The sequence below is a fragment of the Heterobasidion irregulare genome (genome assembly GCF_000320585.1).
Source record: "Heterobasidion irregulare TC 32-1 unplaced genomic scaffold scaffold_03, whole genome shotgun sequence".
In the NCBI taxonomy this organism is placed as follows: domain Eukaryota; kingdom Fungi; phylum Basidiomycota; class Agaricomycetes; order Russulales; family Bondarzewiaceae; genus Heterobasidion; species Heterobasidion irregulare.
The window spans coordinates 1,069,219-1,091,020 of record NW_009258199.1 but is presented as its reverse complement, the minus strand read 5'-3'; the positions used below and the strand labels follow the sequence as shown (position 1 = coordinate 1,091,020).

General features: G+C 56.2%; 11 protein-coding genes across 11 annotated transcripts; 6 read left to right on the top strand and 5 right to left on the bottom strand.

Moving 5' to 3' along the window:
* Nucleotides 1–615: 615 nt before the first annotated feature.
* HETIRDRAFT_381300 (uncharacterized protein) lies at nucleotides 616–2,301 on the bottom strand. The gene is made up of 5 exons (XM_009545422.1): nucleotides 2,180–2,301; nucleotides 2,081–2,124; nucleotides 1,662–2,022; nucleotides 1,070–1,600; nucleotides 616–1,011 (listed from the first exon to the last, which is right to left on the bottom strand). Exons 1-5 carry the CDS (start codon nucleotides 2,253–2,255, stop codon nucleotides 959–961), a joined length of 1,065 nt encoding a protein of 354 aa, XP_009543717.1. The 5' UTR covers nucleotides 2,256–2,301; the 3' UTR covers nucleotides 616–958.
* Nucleotides 2,302–2,454: 153 nt separating this feature from the next.
* On the top strand, nucleotides 2,455–2,805 carry HETIRDRAFT_102625 (uncharacterized protein; the record flags this gene model as incomplete). Its single annotated transcript, XM_009545421.1, has 1 exon — nucleotides 2,455–2,805. One exon carries the CDS (start codon nucleotides 2,455–2,457, stop codon nucleotides 2,803–2,805), a length of 351 nt encoding a protein of 116 aa, XP_009543716.1.
* Nucleotides 2,806–3,154: 349 nt separating this feature from the next.
* Nucleotides 3,155–4,579, bottom strand: HETIRDRAFT_314219 (uncharacterized protein; the record flags this gene model as incomplete). The annotated part of the gene is made up of 7 exons (XM_009545420.1): nucleotides 3,155–3,490; nucleotides 3,550–3,654; nucleotides 3,730–3,888; nucleotides 3,953–4,034; nucleotides 4,105–4,200; nucleotides 4,283–4,379; nucleotides 4,462–4,579. 7 exons carry the CDS (start codon nucleotides 4,577–4,579, stop codon nucleotides 3,155–3,157), a joined length of 993 nt encoding a protein of 330 aa, XP_009543715.1.
* Nucleotides 4,580–4,948: 369 nt separating this feature from the next.
* On the top strand, nucleotides 4,949–7,407 carry HETIRDRAFT_314041 (uncharacterized protein; the record flags this gene model as incomplete). Its single annotated transcript, XM_009545419.1, has 10 exons — nucleotides 4,949–5,047; nucleotides 5,118–5,232; nucleotides 5,321–5,430; nucleotides 5,486–5,958; nucleotides 6,016–6,121; nucleotides 6,188–6,326; nucleotides 6,401–6,605; nucleotides 6,665–6,793; nucleotides 6,875–6,963; nucleotides 7,046–7,407. The coding sequence occupies 10 exons, from the start codon at nucleotides 4,949–4,951 to the stop codon at nucleotides 7,405–7,407; spliced, it is 1,827 nt and encodes a 608-aa protein (XP_009543714.1).
* A 187-nt stretch (nucleotides 7,408–7,594) lies between these two features.
* HETIRDRAFT_415717 (uncharacterized protein) lies at nucleotides 7,595–8,695 on the top strand (the record flags this gene model as incomplete). Its single annotated transcript, XM_009545418.1, has 1 exon — nucleotides 7,595–8,695. The coding sequence occupies one exon, from the start codon at nucleotides 7,595–7,597 to the stop codon at nucleotides 8,693–8,695; it is 1,101 nt and encodes a 366-aa protein (XP_009543713.1).
* Nucleotides 8,696–9,123: 428 nt separating this feature from the next.
* Nucleotides 9,124–10,378, top strand: HETIRDRAFT_146703 (uncharacterized protein). Its single transcript, XM_009545417.1, has 2 exons — nucleotides 9,124–9,476; nucleotides 9,534–10,378. Exons 1-2 carry the CDS (start codon nucleotides 9,213–9,215, stop codon nucleotides 9,957–9,959), a joined length of 690 nt encoding a protein of 229 aa, XP_009543712.1. The 5' UTR covers nucleotides 9,124–9,212; the 3' UTR covers nucleotides 9,960–10,378.
* Nucleotides 10,379–10,650: 272 nt separating this feature from the next.
* On the bottom strand, nucleotides 10,651–11,110 carry HETIRDRAFT_312479 (uncharacterized protein; the record flags this gene model as incomplete). The annotated part of the gene is made up of 3 exons (XM_009545416.1): nucleotides 10,651–10,747; nucleotides 10,804–10,937; nucleotides 11,009–11,110. Coding segments are annotated over 3 exons (333 nt in total), but the record flags the coding sequence as incomplete, so codon positions are not given.
* Nucleotides 11,111–12,174: 1,064 nt separating this feature from the next.
* HETIRDRAFT_312712 (uncharacterized protein) lies at nucleotides 12,175–13,915 on the top strand (the record flags this gene model as incomplete). Its single annotated transcript, XM_009545415.1, has 7 exons — nucleotides 12,175–12,230; nucleotides 12,289–12,413; nucleotides 12,487–12,686; nucleotides 12,754–13,029; nucleotides 13,086–13,216; nucleotides 13,273–13,501; nucleotides 13,571–13,915. 7 exons carry the CDS (start codon nucleotides 12,175–12,177, stop codon nucleotides 13,913–13,915), a joined length of 1,362 nt encoding a protein of 453 aa, XP_009543710.1.
* A 322-nt stretch (nucleotides 13,916–14,237) lies between these two features.
* HETIRDRAFT_313327 (uncharacterized protein) lies at nucleotides 14,238–15,551 on the bottom strand (the record flags this gene model as incomplete). Its single annotated transcript, XM_009545414.1, has 6 exons — nucleotides 14,238–14,322; nucleotides 14,385–14,509; nucleotides 14,588–14,657; nucleotides 14,713–14,868; nucleotides 14,926–15,088; nucleotides 15,143–15,551. Coding segments are annotated over 6 exons (1,008 nt in total), but the record flags the coding sequence as incomplete, so codon positions are not given.
* Nucleotides 15,552–15,975: 424 nt separating this feature from the next.
* HETIRDRAFT_472359 (uncharacterized protein) lies at nucleotides 15,976–18,266 on the top strand (the record flags this gene model as incomplete). Its single annotated transcript, XM_009545413.1, has 7 exons — nucleotides 15,976–16,296; nucleotides 16,359–16,421; nucleotides 16,554–16,694; nucleotides 16,780–17,149; nucleotides 17,226–17,526; nucleotides 17,589–17,828; nucleotides 17,894–18,266. 7 exons carry the CDS (start codon nucleotides 15,976–15,978, stop codon nucleotides 18,147–18,149), a joined length of 1,692 nt encoding a protein of 563 aa, XP_009543708.1. The 3' UTR covers nucleotides 18,150–18,266.
* Nucleotides 18,267–18,293: 27 nt separating this feature from the next.
* Nucleotides 18,294–19,676, bottom strand: HETIRDRAFT_381287 (uncharacterized protein). Its single transcript, XM_009545412.1, has 5 exons — nucleotides 19,375–19,676; nucleotides 18,976–19,324; nucleotides 18,725–18,919; nucleotides 18,542–18,676; nucleotides 18,294–18,480 (listed from the first exon to the last, which is right to left on the bottom strand). The coding sequence occupies exons 1-5, from the start codon at nucleotides 19,484–19,486 to the stop codon at nucleotides 18,390–18,392; spliced, it is 882 nt and encodes a 293-aa protein (XP_009543707.1). The 5' UTR covers nucleotides 19,487–19,676; the 3' UTR covers nucleotides 18,294–18,389.
* Nucleotides 19,677–21,802: the final 2,126 nt, after the last annotated feature.

Here is a 21,802-nt window from a genome sequence, read left to right as displayed (position 1 = left end):
TCCAAGCAGCCAATCTCCTGGACCATCGGCGGGGTCTCTGGACCGGTAGTGGAGGGGTCGTCGCAGCCCACTATGCCCGTTGTGTTGTCGCTGGCAAAAGGCACACGCAATTCGGGCCATCTTCTAGCCGTCGCGAATCCGACCGACCCTCCCATTCCTTTGTGTTCATTGCTTCTCCGTTGAGAGCGTCCATATACACGCCCGTCGAGCGTCGCCGTTGACTCCTACTAGACCGACACAATGTATTATGCCATGCGTGATGAACCTTTACGCCATCGGTGTCGTCGCATGCCGCCATGTCCTGACATTTTAGAGACCACGGTGTGCCCATCTCTCATCATAATTGCTGCGTAGAAGCAGCGTAGCACTGAGCATGCCTCTTGAGCTGTCGACGGCAAATGGCGAAGTGCATACGCTTGGGATTCAACGATGTGAGGTGGTAGGCCGCTCGCGGGTTGACAGGCGTGTCCAAAAATGCTACCTATTCCTCCACTCGCTCGCCAAGCTGTAACACGCAAGTCTCTTGTCCTTGCATGTCCTGCGCTTCAACCAACGGCGTTGCCAAGTCCGCGGATTCCTCGCCACATCGCTCGTCCTGCAGACAATTGTCCACTTCCAAGTGTCGAAGCCAAGACACAACGTGACATTCAAAGCCATACGTGCACGCCAAGAAGAACGCATACGAAAGTAGACACGCGCAGACACACGCCTGCCAACGACGCAGGCTTCCCTCGATCACGCTCGCTTCTCACGAGAAGCCGGCGACAAAAGAACACACCGCGCTCAGCCAAGACAAGCGCTCGGGTCTGAATCTGAAAAAGAAGCCAGCGTTCCAGTAGGGACTGGTGCTACTTGCGACCCCCCAAGTCAAGTACAAAAAGGAAGGAAAGACTTCTCCGTATTATCGCTTATCGTGAACGCCTACAATCTAAACCCATACATTCCTCTACGCCCGCGTCTACTTGTCAAGGACAGTGGTCTCCACGATGATGCTCGTCACGCGGTAAGGGTCTACGCATACCAATCTGAGCTCCGAGCGTCACCAGTGCAAAGACGTAAATGGACATACCGATGTTGGATGCGGGACGCCTATCCTCCAAGTACCCGTAGCCCTGCGCGGCGACATGTCTTGGCACACGGATCGACGCACCACGGTTGGCGACGCCAGACGAGAACGAGCTGATGTGACCCGTCTCGTGACGGCCGGTGAGACGGAGCTCGTTGTCCTCTCCGTACACGGCGATGTGCTCGTCGTGGCGCTTCGAGAGCTTCTCGATGGCAGAGTCGATGTGCTTGATGCCGCCGGGCTCGCGCATCTCCTTGGTCGAGAAGTTGGTGTGGCAGCCCGCGCCATTCCACTCGCCCTGAAGGGGCTTCGGGTGCAGGGAGACCTTGACACCCCATTGCTCGGCGACACGGGTGAGGAGATAGCGCGCCATCCAGAGGTGGTCGCCCATGGAGATGCCCTCGCAGGGGCCGACCTGGAACTCCCACTGGGAAGGCATAACCTCGGCGTTGATGCCGCTGATGTTGACACCGGCGTAAAGGCAGGCGCGGTAGTGGGCCTCGATGAGGTCACGGGCGAAAACCTTGCCGGTTCCTGCGTTAGAGGGAGACAGGTATAGCCAGCCGGACTGAAGTGATGAGCGCTGTGAACGTACCGGCACCGCAGTAGTAAGGACCCTGGGGACCAGGGAAACCGCCCTTAGGCCAACCGTAGGGAGTGCCATCGACATCGAAGAGGGTGTACTCCTGCTCGAGACCGAACCAAGGGACGGAGTCCTTGGCGAGGTCCATGACCTTCTTGGCGTGGTGACGGTAGTTGGTCATGTTGGGGGTGCCGTCGTTGTTGTAAGTCTCAGCGAGGACGAGGATGTTGTCGCCGCCGCGGAATGGATCTTTGAAGATGGCGGCGGGGCGGAGGTAGACGTCGGAATCGTTGCCCGGGGCTTGGTTGGTGGAGGAACCGTCAAAGTCCCAGATGCGGAGCTGGCCGATGTCCGTGACTTTTTTGGGGACAGTCTGGAGACGACGGGAGAGATGGGGAGCCCGAACGAGCAGATGAAGAAAATAAACGCACGGTCGTCTTTGAACGGAGACCGCCATCGCCATCAATCCAGACATCTGTAGCGAACGTGAGGACCTGTAGACTCGTGGGGAGAGCGAGAGGGAGACGTACACTCTGCCTGAACCTTCTCGCCCTGGGGGAGAGCGAGGTAGGGAGCAAGGAGGTCTGGACGGTATTGGAAAGCCATTGGAGAGGAGAGAGAGGATGAGATCGGGTCAGAGCCCGTCGCTAAGCTTATAATAATCGATTTTCGAGTCAATGTGTACGGCTATTTGCCAAGGCACTCCCCTATCATTGGCCCGATAAGCCGTTATCTCTCCAATTCTCCAATTTATACCCCATCCCGTCTGCCAGATCGCTCCGCTCCGCTGCTATCCGCCCCTTGCATGGTCCATGCCCGTCCGTCTCTCCTCGCCGTCCTCTGCGCTCTCCGCGCAGGCCTGCTCGCCGCCTTGGCCGCCGATCTATCTTCCTGCCGATGTCTGCGACCGCCTACCCCCGCACGCGCACACACACGCATCATGCAATCTGCCATTGACGTCCCCTTCGCACCCCCTCCGAAACATATCGAGTCTCGGCCGACAACCCAGCTCCGTCCACGTCCCGAGCCTGAACAGCCCAGTCCTTCCACTGCGCTCCAAACTGGCTCCCATCACGGCCTGGGTCCCTGGTCATCTGATCGAGCCTTCACGTCAAATCAGCTGCGCCCGCCCAATCCTGTCCTCCTGAACGCGTAAACATGCATCATCTGCCCAGCACACTGAGAGCATTTGCTTTCGGCACGTCGCGAGCCATCAGCGCCGCATTTATAGACAGATGCCATGTCTCTTGTAAATTCATCGCATTACATTCTCTGACTGCGTTCCGTGACCATTAGCGATCTCCAAGACCCGGCCGCTCTGCTTCTACATCACTTTCTATAGCACACTGCGGAATCAACACGTTTCAAGTAGTCAATTTCCGACATCTACCCGTCTGCCCACCTCAACTCCCGTCGGGCTCCCTGTCAGAGGGCAGATTAAAACCGGGCTCCTCTGATATATATTTAGTCTAACGGGGAGACAACTGAAGCCAGCACATTCCATTTCACCGCCGCTTCACCGCCTTGCGCCTCTTACCCCCTGCCTTCACCGCCGCCTCCTTCCCGCTCGCCGCAACGGCTGCACTGCTACTTCCCTTTCCCTTTCCGTTCGCTTGCTCCGGATACTCCAGCTCAGGCAAATCCGAGTCTGTTCCCGTCGCCGACACGCCGTCTTCCGTCTCTGCGTCTTCATCTTGCACATGCGCGGTATTCTGGCCGGTGACGCGACCGTAGACTTTGGCGAATTGCGAGGTCATCAGCGCGATGAACCATGTCGATCGGACGGACGCTGGCGTGGCCATGTGTGCGCCGACCGGGTGAAGACTGCCGTCCGACTCATACTGCGACAGAAGAACAGATGAGGGACAAGGTGCGTTCGACGAGTAGATAGCAGACGCACCATAAATACATCGCCATTGCCTTCGACGACCATATCGATCATTCTGCCCGGAATGACATTGCCCTCGTCATCGTAGCGGGCTCCGCCGCCCAGGTTGACTTTTACCTGATGAGTGCAGTAAAATGCAACGTTTAGCGAACCGAGTCCGAATGAAATCAAATGAAAGCGCCGTGAACGGACCTTTCTGCGTCCTTCGATAGGAGACAACTTCTGACCCCATGCAGCCGTCTTTGCCTCGCGAATGATAAATTCGACACGGGCCACGTCGCGCGCGTAGTTGAGGCGCAGAGCGATATAGTGAAACGCCGAGGTCACCGTGACGAGGAAGACGAACACCGTCTGCACAACGTCTGTCAACAACCGCTCTGTCTTTTTGAACAAAACGTCAAGATGAAGAACGCACTCCAAGACCTGGGCGGAAGCGCGAATAGTAATACCCAGTGCCGCGCCAACGTGGGACGCCGTTTTTATAGAAGAAGTCATATCTGCGTGACGTGAGTCGATCGATGGGTGAACATCCCCGCCCGGGTATAAATACAAGGCTGAAAGACGGACCGTTTGCGTCCCTCCTCGTTTCTCAAGATAGTCGAGACGACGCCGAGTCGCGCGAAGCGGTCGTGGATGCCCTTGACGCCTGGGTTTTTATCGGGGCTGCACAGAGAGTTAGCGGATCAGTGCTTGGCTGCAGAGAGATATCGACGGGGAGGGAGGGGGAAAGGAGGGAGGTACGGACTGCAGCTGGATGCTCTTTTTGCGGTACGCGCGCGCGATTTCGGGGGTGGTCGCGGTGGGCGAGACGTCGAGCCAAGAGTAGAACGTCGTGCCCTTGCCTACATCAACCAACCAAGAACGAACACACAAAATACATGAACGGGTGGAGCGGAGACAGTAGGGTGCCAGCGCGGGGCGCACCTTCGGCGGCTTCGAGGCTGGATACGAGGTCGAAGATTTCGTGGTCCTCCTTCGCGCGACACACGGTGGTCAGAGTCACGATCCTCTCCACCCTGCTAAGGAGCTCACTTTTGTCCATCTGGTGGGATCATAAAGTCAGCTTAACCGTAGCGCACGACGGCGGGCCATGACGAACGAGCCAACTTACGCGTGAACGGTCGTTGCCAGCACGGCCAGCAAGGCCAGGACGAAAAAGAGCTTCATGGAGACACGGACGCGCTATGCGGGGTGTCGTCTGGTGTCGTGCAGACACGCGGGGAGAGAAAAGACAGAGGTTCGCTGGTCGATGACGGTGCCTGCGAGCAGTGCCAACGGAGCGCACGCGCGGTCGGAACTTGAAATCCCCACGCGACGCAGGTCCGAGCCGGGGGAAGCACTGCCTTTTTCGATCCTCTCCGCGCTGACACGCCTCCACCCCCGACATTGCCACAGCTACCACCATACGGACATGGCGCCCCGTCGACGATGCCCCGTCTGCGGGTCCAGACAATGGCACAAGGAGCCCGCGAGCGGCCTGGTGATCTGCAGCGAGGGGCACGTCCTCCAGGTACGGCTGCAGCCACGCGCGGTGCCCGAGACTCTGAATATGAACCGACGCTCTCCGCTTGCTTGTGCAGAACTACAGGAGCGAGGTCACGGAGGGCAGGGAGTTCGGCCCCCACACGATGCACAAGCGGACGCTCAAGTCCGGGCGCAAGAAGCGCGAGCAGACGAGCAAAGCCGATCCTAAATGTTCGTGTTCTCCCGCGTCTGTGCCCCTGTCTCTCGTTCTCGAGGCGGGGGCGGTTGCGAGACCGGATGAGGCTTACGGTAGGATCAGTGTACCATGGCGCCCGCGCGAAGTACCACTACTTTCAGTGCCTGCAGCTGCTCTTGCGCAAGCAGGTCGCCGTGCTCATGCGGCTGTGGGATCTCCCGCCCGAGTTCGAGGTGCGCTGTGGTCCACTTCTCTTGAATAACGCCGTCGTGATCGGTATGACTTCAGGTCGTGTGCAGAGACGTTTGGACGCTGCATCTGAGCTTCCTTCCCGCACCGCCCCCGCCCGAGCCCTGGCTTCACGAGCAAGACATCGTAGGGAAGCACTCTCACAGTCAACCCGTGACTGACCAAAAGCCATCCGAAGAGATAGGCGAAAAAAACAAAAGTGAGGGCGACTCGCCGTCCGACGGCGACTCCGACAGCTCCTCGTCTTCCGGCGAAAATGAGGAGGAAACCATGCAAGGGCCGCTCGACGGCGAACTAGCCGAACTCCTGCGTGCAATGTCCGAGTCAAGCGGCTCCTCTGACGACGAGAATGCGGACGGCACGAAACCGCGCCCAGAGCCGGACAGCCGATCGCGGAAGAGCAAGTTTCAAGGAGCCAGCAGCAACGCTGACGGGCCCGCCAGTACCATAGCCGTGCTGGTCATCGCGTGTTGGACATTACGGCTCCCGATCATGTACATGGATCTCATCAGGTATGTTTCAAAAGTAGATACATTACCATCCTGTGCACGTCGAAGAGCAATGTCCAGGCTGGTCGAAATGTACGATTTGCCTTACTTGGACACCCTCGGCCATCTTCCTCCTGAGATGACGCGCCATCTCACGAAACACACGATGCAACGGCTTTCCCCCCCGGTGAGCAGCCTTCCCCCGCGCATCCACGGCCTGCTCGCGCGAAGAGGCGACTAATCGGGACCGCAGCACGCCCCCACGCCCCTGCTCTTACAGGCCCTCTCAGCTCGCCTGGCGAAGCGGATGCGCGCTTCGTACAGAATCCAGACGCCTGAGCTGAACGCCGCGCCCCTGCTCTGGCGCGTCGTGCGCGCGCTGGGCGGCACCCGTACGTGAACGAACGGAAGGCCTTCGCGCGGGAGATGCCCTGCACTGACTGCGTCGCGGCCTCATGTCCTTCAGCCGTGCTGTACGGCCTCACCAAGGCGATCGCCCATGTGGCGAACCTGCCGCTCACGTTACATCATTCGCTCGCGCCGAGCCTTCTCCGGATGCAGCAACACGACCCAGAGAGCCACAAATACGACACCGTCCCGCCCGAAGTCGCGTTTGCGGCTTCTGTGATCATCGTGCTGAAGATGGTGTACGGGCTGGACGGAAAGGCGAGGTGAGAGTGCAGGACAACGGGGCGGGACGCTCGGAGCTGAAAGAACGTGCGTTTGGCAGGGTCGCGAGAGATCCAGGGGATCCTGCGTGCGCGCTGCCTCGAATGGACGAATACCTAGCGTTGATCAAGCGACTGGACGACGAAGACGCGAAGAGCGAGGCCAGCGTTTTCGGGGCGCGCACGAATATGTAAGCGCTCGCTCGAGAAGGGGCCCCCGATCGCCGCATTGCATCCTTTCTGAAGTCTTGCTTCTTGGACGTGGATTGTAGGCGCACCGCGGATCTCAGCGAATCGATGCTGGACGGGTATCTGGATTTCTGCGAGAAAGCGCTGATCGGGCCACGGAAGCAGACGCAAGGTACGGACGGGGCTGTCGCCGTCGTTCCGTGCAAATGAAGTGCGATGGCTGATAGCGTCGCGGACATGATTAGGTTCGGAAGGCACGGTCATCGAGAGCTACTTTGCGCTGGAGGGCCCAATGCGAGGGAGGGAGTCGAGTGGGGATAGCCGGGGCACGAGAGCAGAGCGCGCGTTGCAGGCGGCTGTGCCAGCAGAAGGCGGCGAGGGCGTGGGTGAGCCTGGGGAAGGGTATGCTATCTATAGCTCTGGGGACGTGCTGGGATCGGTGCCGGAGGAGTACGAGGCGGTGGTGGAGCGTGCTGCGAGGTGGACGGGGGTGAGCGGGGAGTACATATACGGGGTGACCGAGAGGTACGAGAGGCGGGTGGTGCGGTGGTGGGCCGGGATGAGACGGGACGAATGCAGACGCGTGGACGCGACGGCGATGACTAAGGGGAGCTGACGGGGATCACGGATGGATGTCGTCGCTCGTTTGTTTTGAACTTTGCGCTGCCCCGTCCCATCACCCTCAGGCGGATTTCAGTTCAGCCCAATGCGCCGCTGCTCCATTTAGACCATGCACGACTGATTTTCGCTCAGCCCTCGTCCCCTCCTTCTTCTCGTTGCTCTCTTCAACCACCGCCATCGCCATGCGTCGCATCGCATCCATCTTCAACAGCAGGCGCTCTGACAAGGACAAGCCCGCGAAGACCCAGCCGCCCCCTTCGCACACCGCAAAGTCGTCTCGCCTCTTCCGCTCTCGCTCTCACATCTCTGTCGCCACCCAGCCTTCCATCCCCAAGCTCGATCAGGCCCAGTCCTCCTCCTCTTCCTCGAGCGGGTCCGCCTCCCTGCGCACTCCCGACGACGACCATGCCAGCCCAATGAACCCTGCCGTCCATCAAAAACCCTGGACGCCTTGGACAGTCAGCAAGAAACCTCCTGCCACGCAGCGATCGAGCCCTTCTCAGCCTCTTGGGCGGTCGAACATGCCCGACGACTCCATTGCGCGGCCCCCGCCCAAGCCACAAGCCGTCACGCACGACGACGAGTCTGAAGACGACACTTCCGAGTCGTCCGAGTCTGACGAAGAGCGCCTCCCGTCCTCCAAGCCCATAGCGCGCACGCTCCCTCCGGTTGAATTCGCCCAGTCGCTGACCGCGAACCACCTGGCCCCCGCGTTCTCACCGTTTCCACTGTTCTACCGGCCTGGGACGGCGCTCTTCCCACGATCGGCCAACTCCTCACGATCGTTGTTGTTTCGAGACAGCATCGAGTCCACGATGCACAAGCAGCGATTGCTTCGGAAGATCGTTCGCGACGAGCTTTCGCCTTCCGAACGGCGTTCTTTGGCGGTGTTTGGCTCACGGCCTGCTACGGCAGCGGTCAGGCGGACGTTGCCCTTGCCCGACGAAGGGGCGTTCCCAGACGTCAAGCATGTCGCACCGCACAGTCGTGGGCTGAAGCGTTGGATACAGAGACCCTACTTCGAAGAGCGCACGGTGGTCTGGGCCGTCGGGGAGGACAGCGGTGCGATTGGGTGGACCCGCGTCAAAGGGTCGGGGTTCGGCGTTTGGGCCCTGGACGTATCGGAAGGGCTGGAATTGCTGGCAGGCCCGACGGGTGATGAGCTGGAGAGGCCTTCGGACGATGTGGCTGCGTGGGAGCCGCCGTCGTCAGCGTCCAGCAGCTCATCCCAGCTGTCGGGTGAGTCCCCTTTATACGCCGTCCGCGTTTGGCCTGCATGTTGACTTTCCGGGCGAAGCTTCCCCGCCTGTCACCCAGCGCGCCCCTCCCCTCAAGTACAAAGCGCTTCCATCTCCATTGCGCAACGAGAGCGACTCGATCGATCCGCCGCTGCCGTCCCCAACGAACGGTCCCGCGCTATCTCCTTCCATATCACAGGCCCTTGCTTCCGCAGCCGTGCCTGCCCCGAAGCGGGGCGTACATTTCGCCGAGGACAACAAAGACGACCAGCTCCCCATCGGTTACGTTCTTCGTGTCAAGAAAAAGCGCGAAGAGAAGGCTCGCTTCCTCAAGGTCGAAAGAGACCGACGCGCCCTGGAGGAGGAGAGGCTCAAGCACGAAGCAGAGCGCAGACATTGGGAAAAGGAACGGCAACAATGGGAGCAGGAGAAGAGTGCGATCGAACGAGAGAGGCGCGCTGCCGAGGAGGAGAGGAAAAAGAAGCTGTATGCGGACGAACTCGCCGCTGCGCGCAGCCGACGGGAGAGCCAGCACAGCATCCCGTCCTCCTCTTCGCGAGAGATGGAGCGCCGAGGCCGAGCAACGTATGCCCGACCGACCTACGATGACCGCCGCCAGTCTGATCAGCACGCCGTCTACCTTAACCCGGCCAGGTCGCACGCCGGATCCTCCTCAATACCAAGGTCGGACAGCGCCAGCCGCTCGCACACCGCGAGTCCTTCCCCGCGCGCCCCTTCCATGTACTCGAACCAGTCTTCGTCAGAGGATGTTCGGCTGCGCGAAGGTCGGAATAGCCGACGAGCATCCATGGCGTCAGAGTCTTCGCAACGCTCGGACCGCATCCCCATGTACCCCTACGTTTGGGGTATCCCGCCTGTGCCGCCACTGCCCACGTATCCCTCCATGCCCATGATCCCTGTCATGCCGCAGTACGTCATGGACATGCCGTTGCTCCCTCCCGCGGCCCCCTTCATGCGTCAGCAGCACGGACAGCGCCCGCGTTCCTCCAACTCGCCCTCTCCCGCCCGCGGAAGCCTACCTAACAGCCACAGCTCGGATCGCATCCATCAACCCAGCCCCCACCTCTCCGCACCGCAGCACGGGCACCATCGCCATTCCAGCAGCGACGACTACCGCAGGAGAGACTCTTCAGGTTCTCACGGGGGTCCGCCGTCAGAAGGGAGCGGCTCGTCACTGGGGAGGCCGCCTCCCCCACGGCAGCAGTCGCTGTTGTTGGGACCCACCACCCCTTCATATTTCTCCCAGAACAGACCATCTTCATATCGCCGCTCGACGGCTATCAACTGATTCGCGCAGTGCTTCGGACATCTTCCCCCTTCTGTCAGCGTAGGTGATCTCCTTGTAATGCCACTCTTTTTAATTTGCCCGAACGGACTGGTTGTCAGTAGCTACCGCACCCTGTCCTCTGATTCTATAGCCCACTCGATCCTCAACACGACTCTTCGCATCCCCGAACAATCTTGACCCTACAGTACCCCCAATCCCTAGTATCCTTTGAATTTTCTTTATATCTTTCGCATCCACCATCATGGACCGAGATATCATGTGCCACAAGTACCCACTCAAGCTTTTTTTAAACATCTCGTTCATCCTACGTTTCTACGTGCTCATCCGTCTCGTCGCTTCCTACCTACGCACTTTCCTTGACCTCCCTACCTCCTCATGCAGCATCCACAAAGAGACAATTAGAGTGTCTGTCCGTTGTTGTGCGCTGATCCCTTCTTGATTTGATTCGCTCATCCAACATACCGTCATTTTTCGATGATTCGCCGAAAGAATGGCATTATGCGGATGCAGAGGGTCGTTGCATTGAACACAGCACCGAAGCGTTCAAAACGGGTGAGTGGGAGGTGGGTGTCGGCGGCGTAAGTGGAGGGTAGGGTGTCGCAATATAACAAAACAAAAATCGAGCAGAGGAGATGAAACGATAAGGATACGATGTTACACATCAAATTCATGACCATCTGAAGAGTGTTCGTCACGCCATGCCGCCCCAGGGACCTCGTATCCGACGCGCGAGTTGGATGTCTCGGGGCATAATGGTCACACGTTTCGCGTGTATGGCACATAGATTTCTGTCGGGGGAAGACGTCGGTTGCAGAGCGGGGTGGGAGACGAGGGGAGAACGCACGCGTCTTCGAATAGGTGGACTAGATACGCTTCCGTGGCCTCTTGGAGAGCCTGCAGAGCCGAACTCTGCCACATGAGCCCGCGATCGCTATACACCTGCGTGTCCGTCATCATGTCCAGCGCGATCTCGCGCACCTGCACCGGGGCGGGAGGTCGCGTCGTCAGCCTGGGAGAAGCGCGAACGGGGGCGAAGCAAGCGAACGCACCACCCGCGCGAACGGCAGCTTGCGGATGAGGAAGTCCGTGCTCTTCTGGTACTTCCTGATCTCCCTGAGCGCGACCGTGCCCGGCCTGTACCGCCTCTTCTGGTGCTCGGCGGCAGGCTGCGCGCCCCCAGACTGTCCTGTGGCGGCGTGGCGGCCGCGACGACCGTCCGGTTCAGATCATCGCGCGACACGGAAAGAGCGGGGGAGGGGCGCATCGGAAAACACGACTCACGACGCGACGGCCCTGCGACGCGGTCGTCGTCCCTGTCGCCCCGCGCAGCGGGTGGCTTTGGCGGGCGCCCGCCCGTGCTCTTGCGCGCGGTGCTCGGTCTCGGGCGCTTTGGGGGCGGGCTCGAGTCCTCGGGCGACGCCTCGACGGTCGCCTTGCGTTTTTGCTTCTTTTGCACGGTCTGGGCCATTTATTGGCGGACGTGTAGGGCGTAAGGACAGAACGAAACGCGTGAAAAAGCGATTTAAAATGAAGGAAAAGAGGAAGATTGGCGGGGGGGAGCGCGAGGAGGGAGGAAGAGGGGGTGTCGCTCCAGCAGAGCGCGTTTCCAACATAATTACCTATTTGGGAAGGGCATGCCACAAGGTGTGAGTCTTGTGAGTTGACCAGGACTCCTCCGGCTCTCACCGCTCATCTTCACTTCAGCTGTATTCTTCTACAATGAATCTATATAATCCATACATATTTGGAGCCCACGAGGCAATACGAAGCCTGGTCATCTGCATTTATCGGATCTACAAGGATGAGGGAAGACATAGCATGAGGCGTCTCATCAATGCACGTCGCGGTACGTGCCATAGCTTCGTGGACGGTCATACCCCCTATTATTCAAGCTTGGCCACGCATCGACAGAATTGTTGAAATTTCCAGACATGAGGTATCAATATTGAAACACGTCGTGCTGAACTTGAGTAGAGACTCAGATTTGCAGGCGCTCGCCCCTCGGCCAGGCGGCCAAAGACACGACCTGTCTGCAAGTCACATGTGAGATCTTTCCCACGCTCCGAGCACGCGTCGAACGCGTCGTCATTAAATTGGGCCTTGTTCTTCCCGGATTCTATTGTGAGTGTCGGCATATAAAGAGGCTGCGCGCATACCCAGCCTCAGCTCTTCCTCTTTCCCCGCCCATCTTCGACCACCAAACTGATCAGCACACATGCCTGAAGAAATCGTACACGGCTTCTACAGATACACGGATATCTGGTTTGAATGGTACGCTCGATCTAAATCCTTCGGCCAGTCTAAGTACAAAGGGACTGAGAGTCCGCAGGCACAAGGTCTTGCCCAATCCAGAGGACTCAGTCGTACTGAAGGCCATCCTATCTCACGAGGCGTTAGTGCACCCTGATCACCCTCTGCGGAAGGAGGGCAAGGATGGCATCGATCTGACTATGGGTGAGTCCTTTGTCACAAATATCGTTGAATTAAGCTATAACATTGTGATCTACGCATGCGATTTCTCATGCAGGTATACTGCCTAACGGCGAGAACCGCTTGCTCTTCACTTCCGCGCAGGTCGAGTACGTGCGGTATTGGCTCCACGCCACCGGATTAACCAAGGAGCCTATCCCTCTCCCATACTCGGCTTGTATGCTCTCCTCCGCGCAACTTCAGTCCCACAATCCATCTTTATACAAAGATCCCTTTCATCTGCGCAATGAGATCAAGGTGAGATCGCCCGCGCAGAGTTTACATCAGTCGCGCAACATGCTGACACTATATACTTCATATATAGCGCATTCAGAAATTTAACAAGCAGCTCAAGGGCGCCGGTAACTCTCTGAAGGCCCGTCGCCTGAAGTTCGAGCGTGTACGCTCATTGTGGGCTGAAAAGACAGGCGTGTGGTGTGCGATCGACTTCGAGGCCTGGGACAAGGATCACACGGCCTTGACCGAGGTGGGTTGGAGTTTCGTGCGCTGGGTTGACGGTGAGCCGCAAGAGGAGTACGTACACCTCAGAGTGGAGGAGCACAGAGACCTCAGGAACATTTATGTGCCCTCGAACCCTGACGTGAGTTTGTGTCACCATTCGATTGTGGCGGCGCGTCACTCACGTATCGTGCTCAGCACTATAATTTCGGGAAAAGTGAGATCGTGAAGAAGAAAGAATTCAAGCGTCGTATCCACAGCTTAATCACTTCCATCGCGTCGCCCGGGCCCCTCTTTCTCGTTTTCCACGACACCAGTCAAGATCTCAAGTAGGCGATCCTCTGCTCGGTTTCTGCGCGCCTGGAACTGAATCTTTCTCGTACAGATATCTTGGGGAACTCTCGGCGCCCATTAACAGCACATCGCCCATTCTCCCCGAATCGTGCGCTGCCTCAGCGAAGAGCGGGACGCCAGAAATATTCACGGTGGACACCGCGGAACTCTTTGCGGCTCTCGAAGGCAACGGCGGCGCGCAGAAGCGATCATTGGAGCAGATGTGTAGGCACCTTCAAGTCAAGACCGAGTACCTGCACAACGCCGGAAACGACGCCCGCGTATGCATCGCCCGCTCCTCCGCTCCTCGTGTGGATCACTGACCCGGTTCCGGTTTACCTCGCGATCAGTACACCCACCTCGCGCTAGAAGCGATGGCCTCTGGCGACCAGCTCGACGTGCAGCGCGAGCAGCGCTGGCCGAACCATACCGCCGTGGGTCGCGGCCCCCGAGTCCAGTTTTCTAAACTAGAGGAGGATAGTGACGCGAGCGACTGGGATGAGGACGATGACGAAGACGACGATCCTTCGTTGATGAACTTCCAACTAGGCGGCAGCAACAATACTCAGAATGGGAAAGTAGATGGCAAGTCGATTAGCGTCGAGATATCCGCTGACGGGAAGGCCGTCGAGAGCATCAATGGGCATAGCATGAATGGTGGAGCCGTCAACGGTTCCAATGGCGTCCACGCTTAGATGATCAGATCACAGACAGTGTAGTCGAAACCGGAGTATCTGTCCTCGAAAATTTGTTGTAGTTTGTCTTTTCCCCTATACTGTATCGATGCCATGTATCATTTGTTCGCTGTAAAACCTAGACCACCTATTGCGCTTCGAAAATACTGAAATTTGACCTCGTACCAGTGGCTTTCTTCTTGTTCTAGTTGTAAAGACATGGCGGCTAGGGTATAAATGCGTCTATCGTCGACTATTAACGTAGATTTGAGCATATCATCCGCGATCCGTCGAAGTGAACGACTGAGTAACACCGCGACCCTAGCCCAGTAGTGAGGGAGTTTCAGTCGTCTTTCGTGTCGTCGTCATCTTCGCCGTCGTCTTCATCGTCGGATCGTACATCCGTTGTTTGGTTATAAAACACGGTACTGTATTTTAAGAAAAAGACGTCAACATTCGGTTGACCAGGAAGCGAGGCGGGAATCTGTACCGGAAAAGAATGCGAAGGATGAGGTAGTACCAGAATAAGTTAAGGCATTGGAGCAGGAAGATGGGGATGAAGATTTGCAGTTTGAACCACGGAGCCAACCATACGCCATCCAAAGGACGGAAGACCTTGGCTGATTCACTGCAAGACAAGACGCGGAATACCATCGTCATGCAAGGAAAGTATAATCACACATCAAAGCAGACGTACGGGATAAGGTCGAACTCGGTCCACACTGACCAAAGCATAACAATGTTGAGATAGTGTCGGAAGTAACTATCAAACATGCCGGTTAATTAGCAGAAGTCATGCAGATGAAAGTGCCACATACGTCCAAACGCCGAGGAACACAATGAACGAGACAGTTTTCGGTATGTCGAAGCCCATGTAATTCAGAAGCTTAGAGAATGCGAGGAACGTGTCAGGAATATCCATGGACATGTAGACAGCGTTTCCAATGAGCGTCAGGTTGACTAAGTAGCTCCACCTGCACAGGCGACGAGGTCAATTTGTGCGAGGGTTGAAGAGGGCATTCTGTTCATACCCAACAAGCCAAAGAGTGACAAAATGATGTGCGACGAGCTCTTTGTAGTCATTTCTTGGTTTCTCCAGTTTGAGCACCAGCACGATGAGCTGTTGGCACCAATAGGCTGCCTGCATAAGATAATAGCGCTTCAATTCAGGTTTCATGTCCCAGTGGGGGTAGTCTGGAACGGGTATCATGAGCATGAAATTACTGTGTAACGGAGGAAGACGATCACCGATCCAAAAATTGTCAGTTCTGTACCACCAGGTTGGGAGCTGGGACATGATACGCAGACCCCAAGCGCCGAAAAATGCAAAATATATCATAGCATACCCCTGCTCTCCGAATCGTGCCAGCTTTCCTTCCGTGCGTATACCAAAGCGGCGAGCAACTGAACGGCAGAGTTTGATAGTGATGACCTGACGAATGAAGGAGAAAAAGACGATATGGTAGGCAAGAAATGCGAGATCGAGCCAGCCTTTCCGATAGCGGTGATCATCGGGATTACCGGGGGGGGAAGGTATAGGGTGTGAGATAAAGAGGAGAGGCGCAAAAGGACTTGGAGGTGGTTTGGAGGTCATCAAGGGGGTAAATAGCACCCAGTTTAGATGGAGTATGACCGGTAGGAGGAGCATGCGCAGGGACGATGCTGTTGTGGGTCATGACAATGGAGCAGAAAATCAAATCATATGAACACGCACAGGGTACGACGACCCATCTGGAAGTCTTGAAATCATCCCAAAGGCCTCTTGACTGGGGTAACAAATCCACACCCGTCTTGCGCCGAAGATATGCTTTTCCATTTCCGTTCGGTGCCCTGGAAGGCGGTCTATGAGAAATGTAAGTGATGTCTGTCGGCGTGAAGACTCACATGTTTTTTCTTCGCCTCGAACGCGCGGGGCTCTGCCAGCAAAGAGATGAGGGCTCCTCCGAAGGCAACTGTGAGCTGTCAGCGCTTCAGCGCTAACCCCGAAAGGAGGTCCAGCGCGATAGGCATCACGTGCAGCCATGGACGTGAATCATTGTGGACGTGCAGGTCGTCGACGCCGTCGTCTCCGGTGCCCGTCGATGTTCTCACCTCTCGGCCTCTTCCATTCTCTCCCTTGTCCAAATAAATCGCAATGCAGGAGAAAAAACTGTCTGTTCTCCCACAAGTCAGGCGTCGTTGAGAATCCCGTTTCTATTCCGTATGACACCCCACAGCCTGTCGCCTCATCCTCTGCCCTTGCATCGCGTTCCAGCGTCCCAGCCAAGCGCCCTGCTGCCTCGTCTCCCACCCATGCGCTGTCATCTGCGAATGCTGCATCTTCTCTACATCCACAACGGAAGCTTCAGAAGGTTGGGACCACGCAGAAACCGCTCGCTCTCCCCACCGCGTCGCGTACACCCGTCAGCCTGCTTTGATCTGTCTATCTGCTGACGCGTGACCACTCAGCTAGTTTGAATTACAGACAGGCGTGCCTGTGCTCAGAGTCAATGCAGCACAGTCCAAGATTCCAGTCGCGACGCGCCAGGTGAGCTAAGCTAATCCTCATGTCTTTAACGTGCACAACGTGTTTTTGGCCTGCCTGGTTCTTGTCCTCTCTAATCTTACCCCCTGCCCATCACTCCCAGTAATTATGAACTTCATTCTGACCTGCTTTCAGACGATGCTCAAGTCCCTATACGACCATTTCGTCGTCCTGTATGATGCTGTGCTGCCCCAGGAGCCCTCTCTGGCCTCCGAACATGCCTTGCGACAAGAAGAAGAAATATACAATCGCGCAAGCAAGTCGACATACCGTAATGTATGATCTACCTTATTCTGATCCTGTTCCCGCTCAATGACACACTGCCCCTCCTCCTCTGTTATTGCATACTTGCATTCTCTAGGCCGTTATCACGTCCATCGCCTCTATTAAATCGCGTCCCCCACCGACAAATATCTCCCATCCCTCTATAGGCACTACGAATGATATTGCAGCGCGCACTGCTGAGGCCCACGCACTCACTTCTCTCAACCTTACTTCTGCGCACCTCATGCCTCTCATTCTCAGCCGTGACCAATTGCAAAAATGGGGCTTTCTTGCTGAGATACCTGAACCATGGGGCCCAGGCGGCCAGAGTCCCAGTGCGGAAGGTTCGAGAGTGAAATGCGAACGCTGTGCCGTGGCATATGTCGTTCAACCCCTGGCTGAAGGGAAGGCGAGTGCTGACGAATGCACTTATCACTGGGGAAAGGCGGTGACCCGCAACATCAACGGTCGGTCTGATTGCACCTCTTCCCCCATAGCATTTGTACAGTTTTTTAATTGTTAACTCTGCTTTCCTTGTTGTAGGTGAAAGAATGAGAATGTATACCTGTTGCCATCGACCTACGACTGAGGGCGGAGGATGCACGCAGGGGCCTCATGTTTTCTACGAGTCCGACCTGGCGTCTCTACACGCGCGGCATCCATTTTCTTCCCTGAAACCCTCCTCCTTCGAAGGCAAGAAGAAGGAGAGAGATGTGGTGGCTCTAGATTGCGAGATGATCTACACCACGGGTGGTTTCCGCGTCGCGCGCGTGTCGATCGTCGACGCGCGCGGGCAGGAGATATTTGACGAGCTCGTGAAGATGGATGACGGTGTGGAAGTGGTGTGCGTCGCCATCCCACCTACCTTGCGAGTCGCTGAAACAGCGTCCAACTCAACACATATAGCGACTTCAACACTCGCTTCTCCGGCATCACGGCGACTCAATACGCGGCCAAAGCGCGGCGTTCCCTCCGCGAAATACGGTGTTCCCTTGATGAGTTCTTGAGCCAAGATACCATCCTCCTTGGGCACGGGCTCGAGAACGACCTGCGCACGTTGCGTATCATGCACCATCGCTGCGTTGACACCGCCATTTTGTTTGAACATCCGCGGGGATTTCCATTCCGCAAAGCTCTCCGTGATCTGTGCATCATTCTCCGCTTTTTCCGCAAGAGACTACAGTCCACTAACGTTGACTATTTTTCCGCAGCACGAAAGAACATCTCGGCCGTACGATTCAGACAGGCGGTGGGACGGCTGGCCATTCCTCGATTGAGGACTCGATTGCGACGCTCGATCTCGTCAAATGGTTCGTATACAACAAGGTCAGGCAACCGCCGCTCAGCGCAGCGACGCCTGCCACTGGCACATCGAGCTCGAGATCTATCACGATGGCTGTCGGATCCTTCAGGCCAGCGTTAGATAACGTGAGAGCTCCTCCTGCGAAGGAAGCATTTCGGATTTAGTGAAGCGCATATATTCGGTTATGGGGATAGTTTTGAGGGAAATTGGTGTACTCTACTATACTATCTGTATAGCATCCTTGTCTTTCTTGTTGTCGTTCTTCTGCAATATATGATACAGCCAGAATTTGCGACCATGTGAAATGTGAGTGTTAAACTTGGAATTGATTGGATGGGCTCGCGTCAAGGTCAGAAGCCATTGTTCCGGCTGTAGTCTTCCGTCAAATAAATAACAATGGGACGCTACAAAATGCCAGTTTCGGTCTTTCGCCGCTTCTTAGCCCTTTCAAGCTTTGTCTCTAGCTCATGCCATTCACCTTCCAAGGACGACAATCTGCAAGCGAATATGTCTACATCAACGGATTTGAATACTCACGATGAGGCCCAGAACTTACCCAATCGGCATAGCTGGAGGTGGATCCTCGTCCTTGAAATACGGCGCTTCGAGGGCCTGGGCAGCAGTGACTCGTTTTTCCGGGTCGTATGCCAATAATTGCTCCGCAAGATGCAATCCTGCTGGCGACAACCACCTGAAGGGCTGGTGAGTTACGGTTACTGTGACGACGAGCGATACTTACTTGCAGAACAGCTCCTTGAAGTGGTTCGGGATCGCGGTCTTGGGCTTTACAAGCTCATACCACGGCAAATTCGATACACCTGGCCAATGTTCGGGTGTAGGTGTGCCAAGGATCTTGAAAATGACCTCCAACTGATGAACCTCGTCGCCGCCTTGAAACACAGGCTTCTTGGTGAAAAGCTCCAGCATGATGCATCTACGTGAGGGGTTAGAAGTCAGAACAAATGATTCAGATAGTAGGAAGATATTCACCCTGCACTCCACATATCTACCTCTGGCCCGTACACTGTCGTCCCAAAAAGCAACTCCGGCGGCCGATACCACAAAGTGATTACCCTGTTCGTGTAGTCGCTTCGCCGACGTTTCTGATAGAACCTCGCCAGACCAAAATCTGCGAGCTTCAATTCGCCACGGCTGTTTACCAAGATATTGGAACCTTTGATGTCTCGGTGGATTACCCCCTTGCGATGAAGATATGCAAGACCCGCGAGCATTTGTCGACAGAGAGATTTTAGATGAGCATCGGTAAAAAGAAACTGAGTCTGTGAGAGGATCCCCGTGAGGTCGTGATCCATATACTCAAACACCATGTAGACAGATCCTGATTCACACCGTGAACAGAATGCGGGATACACTTAAGATGAACCTTACCGTTGGAAGCCATCATTTCGTACAAGCGTACCACGTTATCATGACGGAGGGACTGGAGGAGTTTGATCTCTCGCATCGCAGTCACAGGGAAACCATCGCGCTCCGTTTCCATGCGTATCCGCTTCAAGGCAACATGGAGACCAGTGGTTGCATTCCGAGCCTTGTAGACCTTGCCAAACGTCCCTTCTCCGACCTGACTGACGATGGTGTACAGCTCATCCCGAGATCCCTTCGGCGTATGAGGCCTGGAGCCTTCCGTGCGATCAGCTTCACTTGCATGAGGCGTCGACGTTGTCGAAGGTCTGCTCGGTTCTTCCACGTGCCTGACATCTCTTCTACGTCGGAGCTCCTCAGAGTTAGATGGATGTACCAAATGGGAGGGTGGCGAAGAAACCGTGGTCGGGAGACTGCCCAGGTTCGGAGAATTGGCAGTTGATGACGAATGTGGAGATTTCACTATATGTAGTGGCACGGGCGCCCGCGATTCTTGAGGTGCGTCAAAGCCCTCTTTCCATAAGCCTTCGGTCGGCCGAGGTATGGGTGGTGCATGGATTGGGCGGTTACGAGATGGTTGGCTGGACAAGAGTTGAATTTCCTTCATTTCAGCGTCGTCATCGTCTCCCGGGAAGAAACGCTTCACAGCGGAACTCGCTTGGCCTATTGGTCTGAAGCCAGCTATTCTCAGTGGGGAAACCAATGAAGGCTTTACAATCTCGGGAGACAACGGTCGGATGACCGGTACAGTGCGTGTAGCTGTGGCCGCGGCGGGGAGAGCGGGAGGGGGCATAGAAAAGTCGGAAGTCGGAAAGTCATGTGAAGCCTCGGAAGAGGTGGGATGCTATATTTTTGAGTGAGACGAGAACATATGTCCGACTCATGAATATGTGAACGTACGTCGGTAGAATAACCATTTGCATGACCCTTGTCTCTCTTGGGCCAGCCATTGTCAAGCGGAATTAACTTAGCTTGATTTCGATTCGTGTTAGTTTTGTTGTTGGTAGACTTGATATCGGAAGCTGGTTTTGTGACCGGAAGACGGTGAACGGCCTTCGCCTTAGGCGGAGGGCTCATGCTCATGCTTCGGCTCCTACTACTACCGCCGCTCGAAGTCGACATATCCGAAAGACTTCGAGCTCGACCATGACTACGACCCCGACTGACGTGACTGCGTTGCGACGAAGCGGGCGACGGAGAATACCGCTTTCGATGAGGTTGTTTGTGAATAGGACTGCGGCTTCGAGCCTCCGTGGTACTAGAATCTCTCCGCCGATGATTGGAGGGTGATCGAGAACGAGACATTGACCGCCCTCGCGAGGAACGGCGGGAATGATACGAGTCGGCTGGCGATCGTGACCGTGATACTGAGCGATGAAGAGGGCGTTGTTTCGCAGGGGAACGAGCATTTCTCCCATTCAGATCTCGTCTCGTCCAGCTAGAAGTCATACAGTCATTTCCATGATATTGATACGATCGTGACATGAAACTCACTTATTCAACTGCCCATCATCGTGCCTCCAATCTCGCTTTTGTTGCTGCTGCTGAGGTTGCTGTGGATTATTTTGTCGACCCTTCCTGCTACCCTTACTGTTTCGATTTTGATACTGATTGCGACGACTGGTGTTGGCCCGTTGGCCTTGATTGCTGACTCGAGAGGACGACGACTGCCACGAAGCGGAAGGCTGCCATGCACGGTCATCTCCGCCGCGCTGTGAGTGATCGTCTTGCGAGTTTCGTCGCTTCCAATGGTTGGAACGTCGATTGTCCTGCCGTGGTGGCTCCCATGAGTCGCCCCTCCATATCTGCCCTCTACCGTCTCTCTGTTCGTCTCTTTGCCATCCCTGACCCTCACGCTCGCCCGAGTCAACTCGGCTACCAGACCACTGTCCACGACTGGACATCTGATCCTCGTGACGAGTCGTGGAAGGTACCCAGTTGTTGGGGTCATGAAAGGGCGTGGATGCAAAATCGTCATGACGCTCAGTCCACTCTCTGCCAGAAGAAGCATAGCGAACGTCGCCAGCGCCACGTTTCCACCCACCGTTGTTTCTTGAGTCAGAGAATTCAAAATTATCTCGAGCCCCGTGACGGTACAAGTCGTTGTCGTACGGTTCGCGTGAGGGAACAACATCTGCAGGGTGCCAATCGTCACTTTCCCGACGGCTCCAAGACGACGAGCCTTCTCCTCTTGCGTCAAATGCAGGGACTCGGGGTGACGGCCTATAAGACTCTTTCGGATGAGAAAATGGATGTGGATGCGTGAACGGCTCCGCATGCTGCTCGTCCACCCGTGATACTAAGAGCGGCAAAGACCCTTCGTCGTCGTCAACGCTCGACCCTCTATGTCCTCTTGACCGTGCGTAAGGTGTTTGCATGTGCGCCTTGTGGCTTGTCTTGTGTGGCACGAATATAGGAGAGAGGCGATCAGAAC